Below are 22,369 nucleotides of genomic sequence, written 5' to 3'. Positions count from 1 at the left end.
TGCTGAACAGATGCTAATACTGTCTGGATTCAAACCATAAGCAGAATGTTACCCAGTTGTATGAAAGTACCAACCCATAGCTGGTGGGGTGTGCACTCGGTTTCCAGCCACAATTTACAACTGTAAAATGAAAGCTGATTTTCACCCTGTAAGCTGCCAGGCCTTAAGATTACAATACTGCACGAGCAGCATCAGCCCCTAGCTGTGACACCGCACTGTAAGGCTGCACGGCGTGGTTCTGTATTGATTATCTGTAAAATAAATTATGATGTATGTAGTGCAGGTTTCTGACCCCGTGGTCGTGACCTTACAGCGATTGGTGAGACTTCCGACCAGCTGAGATCAGAACGGCAAGCGGCCCCCCAGCAATCAATATGAAAACCAGTGGGGCTGGTTGGGGGGGTCTTTTCCAGGAATACTGTGCTGCATATGCGTGATGCTGTTATCCAGGCGATTCTTTTGCAAACTTTGTCTCGAATTCCATGGGAAGCCCTGTCGGATTTTCCTGCTGCAAGACAAGCTGGCATAACTGCAGGGAAAGACAATAGCATCAGCAAAGCTGATGGGCTTGGGGCTGGGCAGGGAGGTGTGGGGCTGTTGGGGGGATTTGTGTGGGGTCGTCCTCGCTCCTGATCCCGCAGTGTGAGCATCGCGGTGATGCCTCTGCTGCTGCATCCCTGTGATCTGCAGGGGAAGCAAATAGATGGGAATAGTCTGCCAGAGAGGCAGGGGAGTTTCTTTCTGGCTGTTTATATTGAAAGAGTAGATAATATGAATTTAATTGCCCTTTGAATTTAGCAAACAAGAAAATGAAATTTACTTGTGTGGTTCTTGTTTCTATTTGGGAGCCTGATTTCCCCGGTGTGTGCTGTAGCGGTGCGTGCCAAGAGGCTGAGTAACACCGGGTCAAGCAGCAGGTTTTTCTAACAAAACCTGCACTAGCTCTGGCTGAGCTCACAGAGCTGTGACCTTAGCTGGGTGGCAGCCCAGGAAGGGGGGAATCTATAGGCATTCCCAGCCCAAATGGGGGGCTGTTGGTGCTTTTTCATTGCCACTGCCCATGTGCCGGTGCCTGCAGGGCTCCCACCCATCCCGCAGGTCCCCTTGCAGAAGGATGCTCGGTGAGCACAGGGATGGAGACATCTGGGATGAGGCACGGGGCTTTATGGCATCCTGGTGACACAGGCACAAATGCTGGGGTTCCAGAGGAAGGAACCACGGGGGAATCTCAGGCTTCGTGGCAGAAGGTCCCTTTCTGGAGGCTGGTGGCGGACGCAGCGAAGCGTGTTGGGTCTCCTTGGTATAGGCAGGCTGTGCGGGGCTGCAGCAGCCCAAACTTTTGGTGCCTAATGATTATAATACCTCTTCCCCCACCCCCCCCACCCCCATTTAAAATGTTTCAAAAAGGATTTATATTCAGAAACTGTTGAGAATTGTTCCCTGAAAACAGGAAACCTGCAATGCAAGGTTGATTAGAAACAAACAAAACTTTTCCCGGCTCACCAAAGCAGAAAGGTAAGAAATTGTGTTTGTCCGGCATTTGCAGTGTCAAGATTTCCATGCAGGAGCACAGTTAATAGAGATCAGTACAAATCTTGTATTAGAAAACAAACCATGCTTTCATTTCTGCCCCAGGCTCACATGTTTGTTATATCTGATCCCGAAGGCAGATTGACATTTTGGTTTGGATTAAATTCAACACGTGGTTTGTACTGTATGTTTGATAAGGCTCAATATTAATCTGATTTTTTTAATGCCATCTTTAGTATATTAGCAGCAGAATTGTCCATCCTAGGAATATTTTTGCAGTGTAACCGTTGAGGAATTCATTTCTGGAGGGAAGATGAAATTACTGATTTTAAAAACTCTCGAGGTCCTACATAAAGTTGAAACTCATTAACTCCGCTAAGCTTGACATGACCTGGTTAGGTTTCCAGCTATTTTATTAACTGATAGAGAGAGTTTCCTTTAAATATATTTGGAAAGGCAGCAGAGGGGGTGGCTGGCTCATTGGGAGGCATCAGAGCAGGTTTCTGTACTTTTCCCCCCATGCCAAGCACCAGCTCGTTGCTGTGGTTAGCTGGGAATGGAGATCCTTCCCATTGGCACCTGTAGGCTTGCGAGCTCAGGTTCTTTCTACTGCAACGCCTTTTAAGCCCAAGTCATTCGTCATTGCTCAGCTCGCTAGAAAGAAAGCGGGGGAAGGAAACATCCAAGATTTGGGAATGAGGAGGGCTGAAAGATGAAGAGACAAAAGGCAGGGGAGGAATTGCTTGTGGCCTTTGAAATCCGCGGTCAGCAGCTGTTGGTCTGGGAAGGTGGCTGCGAAGCTCTGCGCTCGCCCTCGCTGCAGGAAGCAGGAGCCCGCTGCGGCTAGTCCTGGGGCGAGCTCAGTCCCGCAGCTCGTGTTTGCAGTGGGGATGGAGGTTGGCCTTGTCTGCATTCGTTTCAGCGAGTCGTGCCCAGCGAGGAGCTAAGGCCAGCCCCCATGGGTGCCCTCATTTGGCAGCGGGGTGCTGTGTGCTGCCCGCAGCCGTTGGCACTGGTGAGCCCAAGGTCCCCAGCCTGATGCAGAGCGTGTCGGGTTCGTGTCCACACAATCAGTGTGGCCCCTTCCTTCCCTGGCAGCCGAATGGTTTATTGATTTCTTTGGCCCGCTCGCCCCCACCTATTCAGAAATAATGACCCTTCCACCCCAACTCTAAATCATCCCAGCCTGGCTCACCCGTAAGCCCTCTAATCTTTTTGGGTTGTTGTTGGTATTTATGCTTGTGGAGGTTTATGATCTGTCGGTGCTGGCTGCTGAAATGCTTTATTTATCCATACTCTGGGCCACACAGGGAGCGTCCTTATTCTGGTATCATGTTCAGGATGCTGTAGTTAAGGTTTGTGTCAGCACTTCCATGCACAAACCTTGTTATTCAGGGGTTTTGCAACTCTGTGGAAAAGAAAACCAGCAACCTGGCAGAGGGAACGAAGGCTCAAAGGCGCAGATGAAAACCCAACAACCCACTGCCCATTTAGGGATTATTAGATGGGCAACCTCTTTCCTCGAGGAAAATAGCCAAAAACATCCTCCTCCTTTGGTTGGATTTTTTAAAAAGAAAACCCTCTTTTGTGTGCTTGTATTTGTGTCAGATGGGGAAAACACAGCGAGGTGAGGCGCAGACTGGAATCCTCCCTAGATACTTAAAAATAAACATCCAGCCCATTCAGAACAAAACCAGCCCACTCTGAACAAGTCGTCTGAGCGCTGCTGAAGGTGGAGCACTTGGAAGAGCACATGTCAGCTGTGTGTGCCTTGTCTCATTTGTCTCATCCAAGGACTGGGTTCAGCAGGCAGAGTTGTAGAGATGCAGTACTCAGGGCTGCCTAGCTAGGTATCAGCCTGAAAAAATGAAAAAATAGGAAGAAAAAAGCCTCTCCACTTTCAATGGAGCTTCCCTTTGCAGCCTCTTGGATTCCTAAGACACGGTTTACATCCCACCTCCGCACGGTGCCGTCCAGGAGCAGGATGTGGGGCAGTTAGCCAGGTTCCCATCTGATCTGCATGGGGCTGGTGGCCACAGAGGACGTGGCGTGGCTGCTGCTGCGTGCCTTCACCCGGCCGCGTCCTGCCCGCTGCTCCCAACAGTAGGCAACATGCTGCGTAAGCCTGATTTATTGCCATGTTAGCGCAGGAGCTGGTGGGCTTATAAATTACTTGGAGATCTCGTGATAACAGAGGGAGCGTGGTATAAACAGGGGAGATAATAGAGCTTGAAAATAACTTTTGGGGAAAGCAAACTTTCTGTGCTGTTAGCAGATATGTGGTGCTGGCTGTGCTGGAGGAAGAGTGCAGAGTAGCCCAGGCAGGGTATTTTTTATTGCTCTCTCTTTATGGCTGATGGGTTTTGCAGGCAGAGCAGAGTTGATAACTCCGAGTAAAAAATGCCTGCATAGCCCGTTATCCCAAGGCAGCAGGCTCGGGTTTGCGTCGGGGGTGATTTGTTTAAGCAGACTTGCAAGCAGGAGCAGGCAGTGATAAATACCCTCGGGCTTCATCAGAAAGGAGACGCTGTGGCAGCAGGGCTTTAAAGCGAAGCCGGAAGCACCAAATACATGCTCGGTGCTGCTGTTAGCAGGTACTGAGCTGTAGCAGGTACTGAGCTGGTGTGATGGGCAGCACTAAGGTAGTGCTGCAGAGCCACTTGTCTCACCTCTGGGATGGTGCCGGCAGGTTTTCGGCGTGCTTTGAGATGGCATGGCCCTGGAGAAATGCTCTTAAATGGAAAAGGCGCTTGTTAGTGAAAATCAATTAAACTCCTTAAATAGAACTGGGTCTTCCCAGGTAAGTAGATTTGAAGAGATTTATTTAAAAGTAGTAACACATCTTCAAATGGAAACTGGATCTGTCCATCTCCTGCTTCAGCAGGGTTCCTGCAGGGATGTCTTTGAGGTTCAGAAAGCTCCGCTGTGCAGCACAGTTCATGGAATTGCTTTGTTTGCCTTGCGAAACCTTACAGCAAGATCAAGACAAAATATCTCCCATGCACAGACGATGGAAACTTTGCGTCTTATGTTTCAAATAAGTGAATTACTGATCAAAATCATCTCTGGAAAGCCCTGTTCCAGAAATAACTTGCAAGATTTTTGTAGATAAAGATATTTCTCATGTACGCAGGCAGAGGATTATGCGGGACAGACCCTAACATTGCAGGTGCTTGGTCACGGTAATGTGGGGAAAGGAAAAGGAAACTCGTTGGCAAGGTGTGTGGCTGAAATGGGTGCTCAGCTCCATGGCTGTGACTTCATAAATTGCAATTTATTTTTAGGCGAATTGCTGGCCTGCTCCACTTTTCACCCTGACTGTTCTCCCTTCAGCGTTGTCACCACAGGACCTTGCTTTATCCAAGTCCCTGGTGGTTGCATAGAGCTCCAGGGGCTGGTTCCCGCAGTGCTGTGCGGGGTCAGGCTGAAGAGGCTGCCCCCAGGCTGGACATCCCCGTTGGGCATTGACTTGTGTCTGAAAGAGATCAGCCCAGAGAGACAGGGCTTCTCTCCCTCAATAACTAGCATCAGCAGGCTGGTATTCAGGAAACACACTGGGGCTGCTGTGCATTACCAGTTTCCAGTGATGCTTTGGTAGTTTCCATAAAATGGATTTGATCCTTGCCTCAAACCTGCAGACACCTCCATTCAGAGCGGAGACAGCAGGCGTGGAGGTGATCCTCAGCTGCAGGCACCTGTAGGTCCCAAATGATAGAAAACAGAAACTTGAAATGTAGGGAGGGAAGGAGACAAGTTATGCGAAGGCTTTGGCATCTGAAACAGCTAATGTCAGCCAGTCCAAAAAGTAGGCATGAAAAAATAAAAACCGCATGCAGGCTGGCAGAGAGGAAGGTAAGGCAGAAGGGAGGTATCAGCAGCACAAATATTAATTAGCTTCCCAGTGAAATGGCTCCTGCAATTCCAGAAAATCTCCTGATTGGCCTCCAGGTACTGTTAGATGAACCCTCCCATCCTTGCCCACAGCCGTTTTCTTACATCCCAGCACTGTGTAGATGCTGCCGAATCATGGGGTGACACCTGAGCAGGTCCCTTTCCACTTGGCACCTGTCCCATGTCAGGTCACTGTTATCTTGCCAGAATAAGCAGGAGTGGGACTGGCTGCAGCTTTGTAAAAGGTTTCCAGAGGAAATGCGATAGAGGAAAAGTGGCACAGGATAATTCGATAGGGTCTCCAGCATCCTCACTGCTGAATCAGCGGAGAAATGGGAGCTGTGTGCTTTTGAAGAAGCCACCTTTCACGTGAGATAGGTGCTGGTGGCTAACAGCTGTCTCCTTGGGCAGTAGCTCCCATCTCTGTTTCCTTTGTAAATTCAGTAGAAAAAGGAGTTCTGGAAATGCTGCCCTAAACTCGTGTGCGCTGTCGGCAGTTGCCATGCTTTACCCTAGAGGGAGTTGCTTTTCTGCAGTGGGAGCAGGGACCTGTGTGTTCCTTGGACGATGTCAAGGGACTGGGATGAAAGGAGCTACCTGGGTAAACACCAGATCCCTGCTGCTGTGCTGCCACTGCAAATATTTATTTCTTTTCTGGGGAGATCGGTCTCTGGTGATCGTCTGTCTCCTCCTGACAGTGGTGTTTTAGTGAGCATCACTTGGATTTCCCATGTCTTGGGCTTTTGCTGCTGTTTTCGTGGAGGTCCCAGCGGGGCTGGCATTGAGCAGAAGAGCCAGAGATGTTACTTTGGACCTGACGGGCTTGTGCTTTAAAGCGTCACCGTAACTCCTGCGGGGGGATGACTGCCTTTTTCCAGGGTGATCTGACATGTTTCAGGGTAGTGTGTTTGGAGTTTCTTCTCTTTACTGCTGCAGAACAGCAGGCCACACAGGTTCACGGCTGGAGCATGTGCCCCAGAAAGACGTGCCCGCTGATGGAGGGAAGGAGAGAAAAGGTCAGGACTGTTTCGAATTTGGCATTTTTTCCAGGCTACATGGGTATCATTTGAAGAGACGAACAAATTGCTTTAAAGTATTTTTAGTGGGGTGTGTGCGTAGCTTTTGTCCCAGAGCACCCTGCAGGGAGGACTGCCCTGGTTTCCACCTCAGCCTGCTGGTGTGGCCAGCCCAGGCTCCTCCGCTGCTGTGTGCCAAAAAGGGCGCAGCAGCTGCTCGAGCCAGGCACGTATTTGGGGCCATGCGGCCAGCAGCACCCTGGGATGGGCAGCAGGGCAGGGGCAGCCCTATTGTTGTTGTTTTTGCCTTTTGTAGAGATGCCCACACGTTTTGCAAAGGCACTCCCTGTTGTTTGGGGGCAGTTGTTTGCTGCTTCTGGGTCTGCTTCAAAATCGCCTCCTTCGTGGCTCCTGGTGCAGGTGATGTGTGCTTGGGCTCAGGGGTTTCTGTGCTGCTGCCGTGCTGGGGACCAGGTTTGCTTTTTGAGTGTGTTTTGGGCTGCAGAGACTTTGCATTTTATTCTCCAGGTTTTGTTTTTTGAATGCATGTTTCAACTGTTCAGAAATGCTAAGAGACAACTACTTGCAGCAGTCTGAATTGCTGGATAGTTTTCATTCCTGCATATCAGGGCAGTTTATTTCAGCTTGAGTATTTTCTCCCTAATGAAAAGAATTTTTTTGTTGTTGTTAAGTTAGCAAAGGCAGTTGTAGTATGGCAAGCTCCCCGAATCCAACTGCTGGCATTGCGGATCCAGGATTTCAGAGGTTGACTGAGGCTGTTTTGCAAAGCCTTGTTACTGTTTTCTTTGCAGCGGTATCCATGCCATGAGGGAGGGCTGCTCTGGTGATGGCAGGGGGACACAAGCATGAATCTACTTCCAAAAAATACATCCTGGTGCTAGCAGCAAGGAGCAGTGGCAGTAGCACAGCGCCATGGGTCACTCGTGGCCCCTGCAGAACCTGAAGCATGTTGCCACTGATCAGCCAGGAGCTTCAGCTTGCTGAAGTGACAGTGCTTCTGTCATCTCCCATGGCTAAGGTGACAGTGCCATACTGCGTCTTGCTCACAAGTCCCATGGGACCCACTTGCAGTGATGTCCCCGGCGCTCTGAAAGCCAATGCAGTTGGTCTGAGCTGGGAATGCAGAGTGTGTGGTGAATTAATGAATACCGAAACTTCCTCCTGAGTAGAGAGTGCACCCTGTGGAAGGCACGGTGGGAAGGTGGGAAATAGTTTTGGGTTTTGTTTTGCCCTCATTGAACTTGCAGGTGTCGGAAATAACTGTGGTGAAGCTGCAACAATGGGAGCTTAGCTATTCCCCAGCAAAACCATCTGGGGAATAATTAAAGCAGGAGATTTCAGTGCTAAAGGGGAGTACTTTGGAAAGCTCAGGCTTGTGAAAGCAGTGATTTTTGCAGATCAGTACTGTTGGGAAACCTGTTGTAATGTGACGCGGCCTCTAGAGCCGATCCTGTCTTCTCTTCAAGGGCTGCATGGCACAGGCTGGGTTTAATCTGCATTGTGGGAAGCATCCAGAGCAATGTAAGTGCAGTGAGGTCATGGTCCTGGTGACATTTAAGGGCTTCAGCTGGCACCAGAATTTGGGTTGCCATGATCACACCCTCTCCAGAATGGAGAACTAGAGTCACTTAACAAATTCGTATTTCAGGCTTCCACCTGCAATGTGGTGAATCTATTTTTTTTCCTAGAGAACCTAATTGCTATGAACGATGCTCTGAGCTGCAGAGCTGAGCCCCTGCAGATCCACCTGGGTGCACGGAGTCCTGCAGTGACTCCTCAGAGCCAGCCCTTGCCTGTGACATCTCGGGGAGAGGCGATGCCAGAGGGAGGGCAATGCAGGAGGACTTGGTTTTAACGTCCCTCGCTGAGATCTTCCTTGTGCTCCATTTTCATGAAGCAGCCCGGCTGCCACAAGCTTGTGCAGCGTCAGGTCGGACCTGTCGCCGCTGACCTTCCAGCAGGGAAGGCTCCCTCGCAAATGCTGGGCAGCAGCTGCTGGAAGGCAACTTTCTGCCAGTAACAGTGGAAGTCAGGAGGACCACCCAGTTCTGATAAGGGCAATTTAGAAAGGAAGGAGAAGATTGTGAAAAGAGGGGCAAAGGGGCACAAAGGAAGGGGGGGGGGGGGGGAGAACAAAATGAAGATCAAGACCGCTGTTAAAAACACTGCCTGCGAGGGAGGTCTCGATCGTGCCTTTTCTAATCTAGAGCCAGCAAGGACTGTATTAACAGCTTCAACGCCATGGAACAAATTAATCCCTGATGTAATTGAAATCGGTGAGGTCTCACAATAGGTGAGTTTGACCCAGTGGGATAGAAATAGAACAAGTATTGGAATGAAGTAGTGAAATGAAGTCACACTGTTAAGACACTGGTATTTCATTCCTAGAAACAAAGGCCAGACAAATGCAGAGAATACACAGCTCTGCTGGGCATGGTTGAAAGCTGCTCAATAATATCAAGCTTTGAAGGGATATTTCTGTGCAGGGAGGAAGTATATAGGAGAGATATAACAAGCATTAGAAAGAAAGGCAAAGAAAGAAAGGAAGAAAGAAAAAGCCCTGCTTGCTCATTGACTGATTGATAGCTGTAGTAAAATTAAGACCAGTCCTGAATTTGAAGAAGAAGAAAAAATTACAACTGGAGAAAAATAAAAAGTTAAGGTCTGAATTGTGTTTCCAGAGAATCTAGTTATGGTAAAAGGCAGTGTCCTGCGGATAGCCATGTGGTTGAGATATATGGGAATGGGTTGCTTTGGTTAACGGAGGTAATGGGAACTGGTCCCATGGGGAAGGAGGTTCCTTATGGTCCTGGTAGCTCAGCAAGCAGGAAGCTCAGTCTTGGTCCCTACGGCACTGCCACGCTGTGGCACAATGCAGGCTACTGTGGAGGGAAGGGTGGATGCTGGAGGGGTGGGCTTGCCCTTGCATATGGTTGAGCTGCTGCTCTTGATAATTGTATTAATAATGTCACTCGTGTTGCGGGCAGTGACCTGGTTTTGAATTGGTGAGAACAGGCAGATGGAGGTAGGGATGTGGAGGATGCTGCTGGTGGTGCCTGTCTGACAGAACTGCACTGCAGCATAACTTGGATGCTGAGCTTTGCTCTGGTGGCAGCGCTGGCTGGAGAGGCCTGGTCCTGCAAGCCTTCCCAACCCTTCCCTTTCCTGGTTTTACACAGTGTGGCTGTTCCTTTACATCATTAATCAAAGCTGAAACCCTGTTCTTCCCCAGACTGAACCATTTCCCTGGGTGGAACAAGTTTAAAATATCACCATCTAGCAAATGGTGCGTTTTCACAGTCCTGGCTGAGATTCAGCCCATCATCAAAAGGAGAAGCTTGGTTTTCTCGAAGGCATCATCATCTTTCTCTAGAAAGCAGCCAAGTACTCAGTGATAGGCCATAAAACATTTGCTTCCTCAGGCCCTCTCAGGTTCCATTTTTTTGGCACTTCCTCGTGGTTTTGTGCTGCACTCAGCAATATTGCCATCCGTCATCGGGTCGATGGGCACTTTGCTTTCAGATGGGCAGAGGACACCGAGGCGGGGCAGCTGGGCGGTTTGGCTGAGCCATGCTGTCTCCCCTAGGAGCTGTGTGGCTTGGAGGGATGAAGGCCCGAGGAGATTTAACATACAGCCTCTCCCAGTGTGGCAGGCAGCTCTCTGGAGACAGCGAGGCTAAAACTGCAGAGCAGCTTTTGGACCCACATATGTGGCACCATGCCGGGCCGCGCGTTCTCCCTTCCAGGCCCCAGCCATTCTCCTCATTGTAGCCAGGGCCTGGGAGAGGGGGGCAGGAATAGAAAGGTGGAGGGGACCCATGCATATGGCAGGTGGCTGCCACAAACCACTGACATGATGCAGCTGTGAAAAGGGCCAGGTGTGTGCAGTGGAGAGGGCCTGTGACCGCGCTGGATGGTGGCGAGAGCGCGGTGCTGAGCACCAGGCCCTGCTGCGGGCGGGAACTGCTCTGGGGCGGGGGCTGGCGTGGGGTGTGGGCCTGGGGCGGTCGGCGAGGAGAGCGGGCGAACATGGCCGTACTTGGCTTTCTTCCTTTCCCAGCATGGCGAAATGAAGGCTGGGAGGAGAGCGGAGAAAGGGAGCAGCCTGAATGCATCACAAGGAGAAGCGCAAGGGGGAAAAGTGTTGTTCAAGCTCAAGGACGCTGTTGGTACAAGAATAAATAGACGTAAACTGGACGTAAGTACACAAGTTAGAGAATTATGACATAGAGCATTAGGAAAGTCTGTTTCTGAAATAGCCTTATAACGAAACAACCCCCCCCTCCCCCCCCCCAAATGGTTTATAACTCAATTTGTGAATGGGCTATGCAGTGGTGTGGCTCTTGTGAATTAAGATCGTTTGGCATTTGGGTTTTAAATAGGACATTCATGTTTTCACCAAAGAACAACAACCCCCCCACAAAAAACACCACCACAAAAAAAAAAAGTCAGATACTTTGTAAGCATCATGGGTCTTTTGTGGAGTTTGGGAGTCTTGTGTCTTTGTTGTTCGAACAATCAATTCCTTGATGCACCACGTTGCCCTTTCTTAGTGGGCATCCTGTAGGGTACATGGGCATCGTTCAGGGTGACATCTGCCAAGACTGAGAGTGACTTAGCTTTTTGGAGATTTATTTTTCAAGGAAAAGTTACTGTTCTGTGAATAGCAGAAAGAAGTCACTTTGTAAAACAACAATGAAACAGAAGTCTAAATTATTGTGTTATTGTGAAAGGTTTACATAACATTTGTGCAATCCTGGCAGTGTTGTGTCATAGCCTCTCTCCTGTTGGATGCACAGAGATTTGCTCTGAAGTGCCCTCTCCCTTTGCTTAGGTTTCCTGCATGGGGCACTTTGTTAGATTAATTTCCAAATGTGCTTCAAAGCACAAAGAAGTGAGTACGTCAAAGCAGTCCACATCCACTTATGTCTTGCTTCGAACCAGGCTGTATAATGTGAATGTAACAACATCCTGGCTGTGGATTGACTTTGCAGTTAAGAAGAAGAAAAAGCAGCAAATAAGGAGTGCATTATGTTTCGCTGTATGTCAAAGAATGACTGTCGTGGTGAGCTAGCAAATCTCGTTGTAATTGGCATAGAGGAATTTTGCCAAAGTCATGGAAGCAAAGCGGTTTATTACTTGCCTTTGCAGACTTGAGAGAGATCTGTCTTGGATATCCTCTTGTTGACCTTATTAAGTTAACTTGCATGTGTTTAGAAGGTCACGGAGAAAATCATTAATATTAGGTTGATTTGATGGCTGAAAGGTAATAAGTATTTCCTGCTTATCAGATTGGGTTTTGAAAGGACTTTGAGTTGCTTGATTTGTTTATCTTTTGAAATCAGTAAGGCCCTCCGTGAGAGGGATTTTGTATTTCTAGTTCAGTTTGGGGAATGACATATGGTTTGCTCCCTGATGAGGCTTGGAGACTCTGTACGATAGAAAGCAAAAAATCAGGAAATTCTGAAGTCCAGCTCCCAGCTAATTTGGCCATGCTGTGGGCCTTGGACTTCTAACGCTGTAACGCTTTATGACATGAACAATAACATATTAACATTCCCTTTTACCGGAAAGCTAAAAATAGAAAATGAGGAGTGTGCAGAGGTTGGTTGAATGGAAAGCCAAATCCTGTAAACATGGTTTGGCACTGTAAGGATTTCATTGACCTTGGCGGGGCTTTGATTGCTTGCAGTTCAAAACAACGTGGTGGTGTTTTCAGAATTGTGGCATGAGCTTGTATAGGACTAACATCACGGTGCTGCTGTCAGAGGCTTTTGTGATTCTTGACTGTTTCTTGGATTACTTAATGCTGAAACCCTAGGCAGCATCAGCAAAATTGTCTTTCCCTGCCCTCCATCTGGGATTTAACAAATATGATAGTCATTCTTTAAGCTGATGGATCGTTGTAAAGTTATTTAAAATGAAATCCAGTCATTGTTTGAAAGCCATTCCACAAAAAAGCACTGAAAATTTCCCACTGTAGTCTGTCAGAAGACAGATTAGATGTTACTTCTAGTTTCTGTGACTGTTTGAGTTGGAGTTAAGACTAGACGGACCTACCTTGAATGCTTGGGTAAGTAAAACAGAAGAAGTAAAGAGAAGGGAGAGCTGCTTATTTTCAGAAGTGCACGTGTTTCTGGTGAGGCATTTTAGATGCATCAGTTGCTTGAGGTGATGCTTTTTTTTTGAAAGGACTGCTATTTATTCCCTTGCATAAACTTCTATTTTGTCAACTGTATTTCTGGTATGCTGTTGTAGCTGTGTATTATTGCTGAAAAATGTAATGATAAATAAATGGATGAAGAACTGTTTGGAAAGGAAGAATACAAATGAAAATGAATGTGATGCTGTTAGATTTTGCAGACTATAAGCAGCAGGCAGAGAACTAGATGGAGCTAAATGACACCTGCTATTCAGAGATGCTGAAGTTGTCCTTCATAGGCAGTGAAGGTCCATACCAGTTGAATAGATTTGCAGAATAGACCACAATACAATGCCAAATAGCAACAAAATGCTGGAGGAGATAGTAATGTAAGAAATCCTTTTCTGTTCCAAGAGAATGTAAGTCATGTTCCTGGTCTGGAGCTAGAAGATGCAATCAGCTGTTGATTTTGGGGACCTCTTGTGCTGAACTTTGGATCTGTAGGTTTGCTACTGCAGGCAGTAAGGGTATTTCAGCAGTTCTGATCTGGTGTTGCAAATTTACTTTCCTGCTGGCATGTAACACTGCTGGGTGCCCCCAGACGGCTCACATGCAGGTGCTTGGCCCAGGGCCTCATCTATGGTTTGTTGAAGCGAACGGAAAAGCAATGGTAATTTCCAGGGAGTTGGGTTATATGCTTTTTGCAGGATCTGCAGTTACAAGGTGGTTAGTGTGGATGATCAGATTAAAAGGCAAAAGTGGTCATTTTGTGTATAATGTTTTCTATGCAGTAATAACACATTAATGGTTTTTAAAAAAAGATTTCATTTTGCGTTGGTGAATACAACTTAAAGCCCTAAAGTTTTAAAGTGTGGCTAGGACTTGAAGATGTTATTTGTTTTTGTGTGGTTGTGATTGTTACAAAAAATATATTTGGGGGTGAATGGACTTGGTTTTAGGTGACTTTCTTGAGTGAGTGCTGGCGATCAGTTACTGAAGGAGGCATATGTTACTAATTTTTTTTTGAGATTTATGAAGGAGAGCCACTCTTATGGTATATATAAATGGACCTTCTTATCTCAGTAAAGTTAGCTGCTTGAGGGAGTATGCTCTTTAGGGCAGGGATACTGTGAAAATGGATTGCAGCAATGATCAAATAGGTTTTATCTCATGAAATCAACACTGCATGAAATTTTATTTTAGAATATTGATACTCTTTGCTGTGGGCCAGATGCAGCCCAGGCTGGCACAGCTAATTCACTTTGGCTATGCTCCAGCAGAGCATCCTGTTTCAACAAAGTGATTAAGCATGTGCTTATCTTTAAGCACACAGCTAAATCCCAGTGATTCACTGCTTCTCTGCATCAGGGCTTCTTGACCAGGGGGACAGGTCAGCCACAAGGAGAGAACTTGCATCTTCACCTTCCTTTTTCAGGATTTCTTCCCCTGCCTTAGAGCTAGGCCTGTTACTAGAGAGGCAGAGTGATGCAGGCCTGGGCGGCCCTGCTGGCGGGCCTGGTGTCCCCAGCTGATCCCTGCCAGGCCAGCTGGCCCTGCTTCAGGCCACTGCTGTACTTGGATGAGCTGCTGGGTGCTGGAGTTAAGCTGCATGGCCTGCCAGGCCTTCAGTCGGGGGGAGCCCTGTTCTGGGGAGAAAGAGTTAACTTCATCCCACTGCATAAAAGCTTACCCTTCTTGTGCTGGGAGGAAGCGCTGTGTTATCTGGTCGTTGTGCTGTACCATGCAGGAAAGTTGTGACAAACGTGTTTGGAGCTGTTTGCAGCACAAGGTGGCTCCACGGATGGCCCAGAGGCCACGTGTGCACTTTGGCTACAGGCTGGGGCCTTCATGGTGCAAGTGCTTGAGCTCCAGGTGAACGCAGCTCATCTCTTCTAGTGAGAAACCTCTTAAGAAGGTTGCTTTGGCAAGTTAAAATCTCTTTCATTGAAAGACATTGTGTTAAATGTAGGGACTTGGTCGGACTGGTGACATGGGTACAGTCAGGGAGGATCAGGACCTTTGAGGCTGGTCCTGGGCCTTGTCTTGAGCAGGCCCCAGGGCTTCATCCTCGTGAATTTGTGGGAAAGGGCTTAGGGACGAAAGCTGTTAGGTATGGATGGGGAGACCAGACACAGCAAAGAAAAAGTGTGGGGATGCTGGTCCACCCCGAAGGTGTTTCAGTGCAAAGAGACAATTAAAACATGTTTTGGAAAATAGATCGCCTTTTCTATTTGAAGTTTCCAAGAAAGCAAAACAACCTTCCCTTCCCCCTACTTCAAATCCCACCTGTTTTGTTTTTTCCTAGAAAAAATGTGAAATTCATTAACATGTGGTGAAAGCAATGTAGCGACGTCATCTTGATTTAAAATCTGTTTTAAATCTTAGAATGGCGAAGCCAGAATCTTAACTGCAAATAGCCTTGCTTTTGTGGGTACAAGGCAGACTGTCGACATTATTTGAACATCTCTATTTTTAGTAGGTCAGCATCCTTTGTAACAATATTATTTGAAAAGAAAGCAAGAAGAAATGTAGGAAGAAAAAAAATAAATTAATATTATTCATGTTAGAAGCCAAATCCTGCTTGCTTTACTCAGAGGTAGCTCTGGTGACCCTAGAGAGGAAAGTGAGCAGAGCTTGGCTCAAGCAAAGGCTGAGAGCTCTGCTGGCCTCATGCCGTGTCCTCTTGGCAGGTGCAAGGGCAAGGTGTGCTCTTGCTTCTTGTGCTGTTTTCTGGGAGTGGGAAATGTTGCTACTATTAATTGCGTGATTCTTGCCCATCACTTCTGTCATCCTGCTGAATGTCTGTTTAGACACAGCATCACCTTGTATCTTCTCTCTTCAGCCTATGTGTCCAGCTCCTGCAGTCTCCTTTTGACTTCTGACAGTAAAATAAGAGAGTTAAATAGGTTTCTCTCCTAGGACTTGGGATTCAAATAGCATAATCCCAGCATTTAATAAGGGTAGCAAAGGCAATCCTGTAACATCCCTGTGAACCTCATTGCTGTTGCCACTGTATTGAATATAATGTTTTTGTTTGGGTTGCTTAGCGAAGGTCTGGTGCTAAGCAGCACTGCCAGCCTGAAGTTTTCCTCCTGCTGCTGATCTGTGTGTCTACTTGCTAATTGGAAAAGCTAAAAAGTTCTTTTGAGGTTTTGACTTTTAGGGAGTATTTGGCTATTTGGCTCCGAAGTACTTGCTGGTATGAGATGACAGATGTAGGAGGCTTAAGAGGGACTATTTTCTGTGCTTTGACCACTTGCTCTTATGTGTTTTAGCCCAGAATGGACCTGTACAAGGATTTATTGACCCCTTTTCATTTGCATCGCCAGCTCCATCCACCCACTAATATGTCGGAACATTGTTGCTTCCAGGCTAGAAGGACAAGCATGCTGTAGCTGGAATGTGTTAGGAGTAGAAGTAGTAAGTCCTGCTAGGAACAAGTGTCATTCCTTTGCTAGGAACAAATGTCATTCCTTTGCCAGCCCCAAACCTAGGTAACATTAAATTCCCGTGTGATTCTTACTTCTTGTGGATTTCATCTCTTACGTGCAAGTGGTACATAGCATTAGAACTCATCAACTATGAGTAAGCTTTGAACATTATTTGTCATGGTCAAATTAAAAATTGTCTGTTGTATGGTAGTGTTCTTGTGTGCTTCTCAATAATATTTTGCTGCTTTTGGATTCTGAATGATTTATTATACTGTGAAGGGAGTCTGTCACCAAAATATTGTCTGTTTGTTGGATTGTATGGGCAGCATGGTCACAGTGGTGCAAAAGCTCTCAGGGCAGATCGTGGAGTGATTTCTGGTCTTTTGTATTGTTTGGATGTGAAGTGCTTTTGGGTGTGTGCTGCTGAACCACCCAGTCGGGAGGGGCCTTCTTGAGAGCATCTTGGTTGCCTGGTCCCCTGACCCTGGGCAAGCTGGGATGAGTCTAAAGCAAAAGCAGGAATCCTGTGTCAGTGTTTCTTGGGAACCGTAAGTTGAGATTGGAAACAATATCTCCAGAGAAGGGCAGATGTGGCTGAGAAAGTTTCTTGTAATATTTCAAGGCTGTAGTTAACTAAGGTTAATTTAATCTATTGGCCAGAAAAAACACAGGAAGAGGCTCAAGTGCCCAGAACCCCGCTGGTAATGACCTCTCTGCTGGACGTGTCAGTTGTGCTTTTGCTGGTCCAAATGATCTCTCCCTGACTTGGAGTGGACAAAAGATGCAGCAATCGACCTTCAGCAGTGATCAGGCTTCACTAAAGCAAAGTTGGCAACAAACTTATGCTGAAGAGGGCCCACAAACAACTGGCACTTTTATCATACTAGATTTTATGCCTGTGTGTAGCTAGAATCCAGTCTACTAACGTCAGCATAAATAGGTTTTTCCCTTGACTTCTTCCCTGCCATTAATCCACGCAGCTGCTAAAGGTGAAGCACAAATTTTCTGAAATGGAATTGTCAGTCCCCTTTCTCCCATACATGTCTGCGTCACTTGGTAGGGTCTATGCATATGCAAAAGTGAGCCTAATTTATGGTCAGTGTGGCTGACCAGGATTAAATCAAAGCAAGACCGAGCAGAAGTTTTTACTCAGAAAACCCCCCACAGTTTGATTGTAAAAATCCAGGTTTGGTTTACTGTCTAGAGCCAGCTCTGGATAGAATTACATTTTGAGTGCCTGATACCACGGCCTCAACTGTCAAGTGAAGGCCAGCCAAATCTAAGTCGTCTTGCGCCATGTGCCCTTTGGCAGGTTGATGTGTAATCTTTCTATCCAAGATGCTTATTTTGTTTCATAGTTTATTCTGTTCTCTTTCTCCCCCACCCTCCCTCCCACTTTCAGATGTTTGTTGCCGAGGAGAATGTAGATTTTCGGATACATGTGGAGAACCAAACGCGAGCAAGGGACGATGTGAGCAGGAAGCAGCTCCGGCTCTATCAGCTCTACAGCAGGACAAGCGGGAAGCACATCCAAGTGCTGGGCAGGAGGATCAGTGCCAAAGGAGAAGATGGAGATAAATATGGTAAGAGTATTTACTGGGATTCCCCAGACTCCAGTTCAAAAGCTTTAATTCACTATGTTGGCCTGAGAACCTCATGGGAGAAAAATGAGAAGAGCAATAAAATGCAGAGGATCACAGGGAAAAACAAAACAAAAACAAACCAGCAAACAAAAAACAACAACATAAAACCTTTTCAGATTAAGAACATGGAATTTGCAGTGCTAGAGCAGGCTGTCAGCTCAGCTCCCAGCTGCGGGCAGTTCCCACAGTACCGTAATGCCCCAGTTTATGAGTGCGTGATGGTGCTTGAAGACAAAATTCTTTTTCTGCCTATCAGACGAGCTTACAGTTTGTCCAGGGTAATTCATAAATGATACTGAGGTTGGCGACTTGGAATGTTTTTTCCCAATGAACTCGGGCCCTGGGCTTAGCAACTTGGGAGATGTGGTTATGACCTGGGCTTGAGTTTGGATGAATCCCATTGCATGAATGAAGCACCATCTCATCTTTCTGGGTGTGTGTGTTTGCTTTGAGCTGAAATTAAGCAGACTTTTGAGCTTTGAGTGCTTAAGTTGAATTTTGGGGCATGTAGATCCTGCAGAAATGCAACTAACTTGCACAGGCTAGCAGTGTGTTCAACTGTTTTTGTCTTGATTTGCACATAAGCATTATGACAGAAATGCCTCCAGGAGAGTGTACTATGCAAAAAAGAAAACCAACAACTCTCTAATGCTGGTACATTTGGCGATGGCTTTGGCGGAGGTATTTTGCTCTAGTTGTTTTAGGCCTGAATGACTGTTGTTGGAAGGGTTTCAGGGCTGTTTTGAGAAACGGTCCTTTTTCTCTTACGGACATACAGTCTGTATGTGTCACTGCAGGTGTGTTCGTATGTGTTGGCCGGTGTGCACATGTCACGTGAGGTTGACTTCATGTGCAGTGCTGGTGAGGTGGAAATGGGGTACGATGAAGGGCAGGTCAAAATATGGGAATTGTTATTCCCTCAGGGAACTTTGGACAGGATGACATATGGTCCGTGCCTGTCAGCGGGGTAGCTACTGCCACGCCAACACGTGCAGAGCTGTGCCACTGGAGGTGTCAACTAGAAAGTACCTGACTGCTGTGAAATGAGCCCCCAAAGCTGTTCTGCAAACTCACCCAGTCTCAGGAAAAGCCCTGCCATGAGGGATCTTCAACCTTGTCCTTTGTCATTCCAAAATTTTCAGAGAAAACAGGAGTCAAAGTGCCACTTGGCTGCTAATTATTGTGTCATTTTATTACATTCATTCTCTTAAGGTTTGATATGTAAACTAGTTGCTGTGTGCTAGCTGCTAGCTTCCCAGGAAGCGCTCCTGCCCGCAGTGAATGTCAGGTAACGTGATGCAGTTTGCTTCTCCATGAAAGAAGGCAGCATTTACAGTGGGGTGCAGCAGGGAAGTGTGCCCGTGAGCAGCTGACAAGTGCTAATTTATGTGTCAAAGCCCATCTTGTCCCCTTCATACATATGCAATCATGTCTGAACAACAAATCCTAGCGCAGGGGAGTGCTCGTGACCAGTGGAGAAGCCGCACAATTGTAGAGCCTTACATTTCCAGTCTGAGGAGCTCCGCGGCGTGCACATTGCTGCTCGCCACCAAATCCTCTCTGCTTCTGGTTGCTGGCATCCTTCTAAAAACCTGATGTGTGCTGACTGACCGCTGAGGCCATTTGCTAACACCCCTGCCTGCTCCCTCCCCCTCTCCTACTAATAAAACTCCTTGATGTGTCAAGCTGCAAAGCCTCCCCATTTCTAGCCACGCTGAAAGGTTATGGAAATCTGTTCATCATCTTGCTTGGCACAGGAACACTTAGAGCATGATAATCGGGGAGACAGTGAGGTGGGGCATGGAGGTCCAGGATGTGACCATGCAGAGCTCCTAGCTGTGATAATGAAGGGGGGAGAGATGTCGGAGTTACTGAAGTGAGAACCATCTGTGTTACAGCCAAAACTGGATACAAAGGCAATGACACAGGATTCATTATGTGCTGGGAACCCCTCCCCCAGAGGCATTATTATGGAGTAACCTTTGATCAAGACCAGAGAGAGGCTTAAACCAGGTCTGGGGATCTGAACAGTTGCGAACTTTTGATCCAAATCTGTGTTGCTGGTCAGAACAGCCTCTGTAGGAGGACACCTTTCCTCTTAAGCAGCAGATGGCTGTTTTTCCTACTGCCCTTTTTCTCTTCTTTCTTCCGTTCCTGCCTTTAAGTTGGCACAGTGAGTCAGAGCTAGGCTTAGCATTTGGGAGTGCCCAGTTCCCACTCCTTCTCTTGGCTGCGCTGCCCTTGCAGGCGATGCAGTCTCCCACAGCTTTTCCCCTGTCTTACCCCTGTCCCCATGGAAAGGCAAGATCATGGTGGAGGTGATGTGAATTGATGTTGGAAGGATTACAGAGACTGAGTGTCAGCCTAGGGAAGGCTTTGAGAGGACGAGCAGGAGCCAACATCTGAGAAAAAGCAACAGATGTGGGAAAAGGTGCCTGTGGAGGTGGAACGTGAGCTGGCTCCAGCCCTGAGTTCTCCTGCCTACTCCTTCCTGAGCCGCTTTACAAACTCAGGCAGGGCTATCTTGAAACGCCTGTGCTGGGCTCCAGCTCTGCAGTGGTGGGGGACAGTTGTATCTGCTCGGACACAAGTACAGGCAATGCAGAAAGGTGCCAAACTGGAAAGCTGTGAGATGCAAGTGTTACTGGGCACGCTTCCAGCTCCAAGTCTCACTGCTGCAGGGTCCAGGCTGTGAGCAGGAGGCTCAGCAGAGGTTAGGGGATGGAGCGTGTTAAGAGTCTCTGTACTGGGGGTAAGATGCTGTTTTCTTGGCTTTTCAAAGTGACGCTGTGTCCTTCCAAGAACTCAGCCCAATTAAGAGAAGGTAATATCAAACAAGGGCAGTGCAGACTCGGACTTAGTGTGGGAAGTACTGCTGAGAGAGCGAGCATGGCTATGGTCCACAGTGCTCATCGTGAACAATAAGCACTAGCCAGGTTTAAGGATGGAGAGCTAATAACATTTTAGCACCTTTCTCCTCCCATACATTCACAACTGGATAAAGAACAGTGTGTCCAAGTGAAGAGATGCCTTTTATTTTTTTGCACATACAGAGCTTCCAAATGGCTGGTGTGTGAGGGTTATTCTGCCTTTGAAGGAGGGAGAGTTGGTTAGTTTTATTGCGAGGTTTTATTGACTTCTGTAAAACTTCTCACCTCTTGGTTGAAGAGAATGCCCAGAAAAGAGGGGAAGTGACAAATCTCAGGCAGTGAATTGCTCGTTTCCAGGCAGCCATCACAAGTACAGCAAAATGACTGAGCAGTCGTGGCTCAGCGAGAGAGCATTCTGCAGGGCCAGGACAAGTCCAGCGGGAGGAAGCCCCCCTGAATGTTTTATCTGGGCCCGCATGTCCCATGTGCAAGGAAAAATGCAACTCTGTAATGCATAGTTTTACTGGCATAATAATTCTGGTATGTGATGTTTGGCTTGTGCATTGTTCAGGGCCAAGATCTGGCCCCATGTGTGGAATTATTAAATGGCAAATTAAGTCAGTTAATAGAATTAATTGAGTCGATGTAATCCTTTTAATCAGATGGATTTGATCCCTTCTCAGATGAATTAGAATCCATTAACAGATAAGTCAATTATTGGACTAAATTAAATCTAATAATAATGCCTGCTGCTCACAGCTACACTAATTAATCTAAATACACTTACCTATCTCCCAAGGTTGTTTTCTTTTAAGGCTTAATTGATGTTCCTAAAGTGCTCTGAGATCTTTAGATAACAGACGGATCTATGTGAGCAAAATATTATCTCTTAACAGACTATAAACTAATTAAATGAGTGATCTATTTACAGATTGCATTTTTACTTTAATCTCCTCAACCTATTCAGAAGAGTTTGCACTGGCCCAGAAAAACAATATTCCTGTTATAAGCTTATTATTACTTTACAGGTTCCTAAGTGGTCCTTTCATTCAGAAAATGAAAGGGGGAAGGAGAAAAAACAACCATTAAAGTGCTGACAAAAAAAGAAAAGGACCTGGAACCTTTATATTCTACCTCCGATAAATGGTACAGATAGGGAAGAGAGGGATCAGTGACCTGAAACCTTAGATCCTTTCATTTATTTTCATTTCACAAAAGGCAGAAGACATTCTATCCTGTTTGTTCACTGTCTTTGTATCCGGTGCAGTTGGTGAGACAGAGCTCTCTTGGTTGGGTGAAGGCATTTTTTGCCTCATTTGTATTTCACAGCCATGTAATTTTTGTTTTAAAGTGTCTGCTGTTGTCCTGAGGGGCAATGTGAAGTGACAGACGTGAGGGGGATGTGCTCACCCTTTCCTTTGAGTTAACTTTTATTTAGGGCAAATACTTGGCTATCCTTAAGGTGAGGGCATGGTGTACATAGATGGGTTATTAGCTAGTGTGCTACAGGTTATCACCCACTGCTATTTTGTCCATTGACCTGGTCTATTCCAGTTAAAAATAAATAAATAAAATCTTCTCATTTATGGGAGGCTTTGTCTGAAGATGCCCCACACGAGGGGCACAGCACACAGGTGCGGTCTCTCTCATCCTCGGCATCCCTTCGGCTACTGGTGTTTTTGGCTACTGGATGGACTGACCCCAAGCCAGTGAGGTGCTCTCAAGGACTCCCTCCGGGTACAGGGGCTTTTAGCTCAGGACTCAACAAAATGCATGGGAAGTCCACGGAGCTGGACAAGGCACGTGTCTGCTAAGTGTCAGCACG

The 22,369-nt window shown here is 47.0% G+C and overlaps 1 protein-coding gene across 3 annotated transcripts in view; it reads left to right on the top strand.

The window, feature by feature from the left end:
- The window catches only part of FGF18 (fibroblast growth factor 18), a 72,709-nt gene that overhangs the window by 8,109 nt on the left and 42,231 nt on the right, over positions 1-22,369 (top strand). For 2 of the 3 annotated variants that reach the window (XR_005824335.1, XM_040573435.1), the window contains exons 3-4: positions 10,519-10,656; positions 17,434-17,614. Coding sequence is in view for 2 of the 3 variants with exons in the window: in XM_040573435.1 (XP_040429369.1) it covers positions 10,519-10,656; positions 17,434-17,614 (319 nt within the window). In the remaining variant the exon portion in view is untranslated. The remainder of the gene's footprint in view (positions 1-10,518; positions 10,657-17,433; positions 17,615-22,369) is intronic. The other variant, XM_040573436.1, reaches the window with a different exon arrangement.

The sequence above is a fragment of the Cygnus olor genome, chromosome 14, assembly GCF_009769625.2.
Source record: "Cygnus olor isolate bCygOlo1 chromosome 14, bCygOlo1.pri.v2, whole genome shotgun sequence".
NCBI lineage: Eukaryota > Metazoa > Chordata > Aves > Anseriformes > Anatidae > Cygnus > Cygnus olor.
Note: the sequence above shows the minus strand (reverse complement) of the source record. Positions and strands in the feature narration are given on the sequence as shown.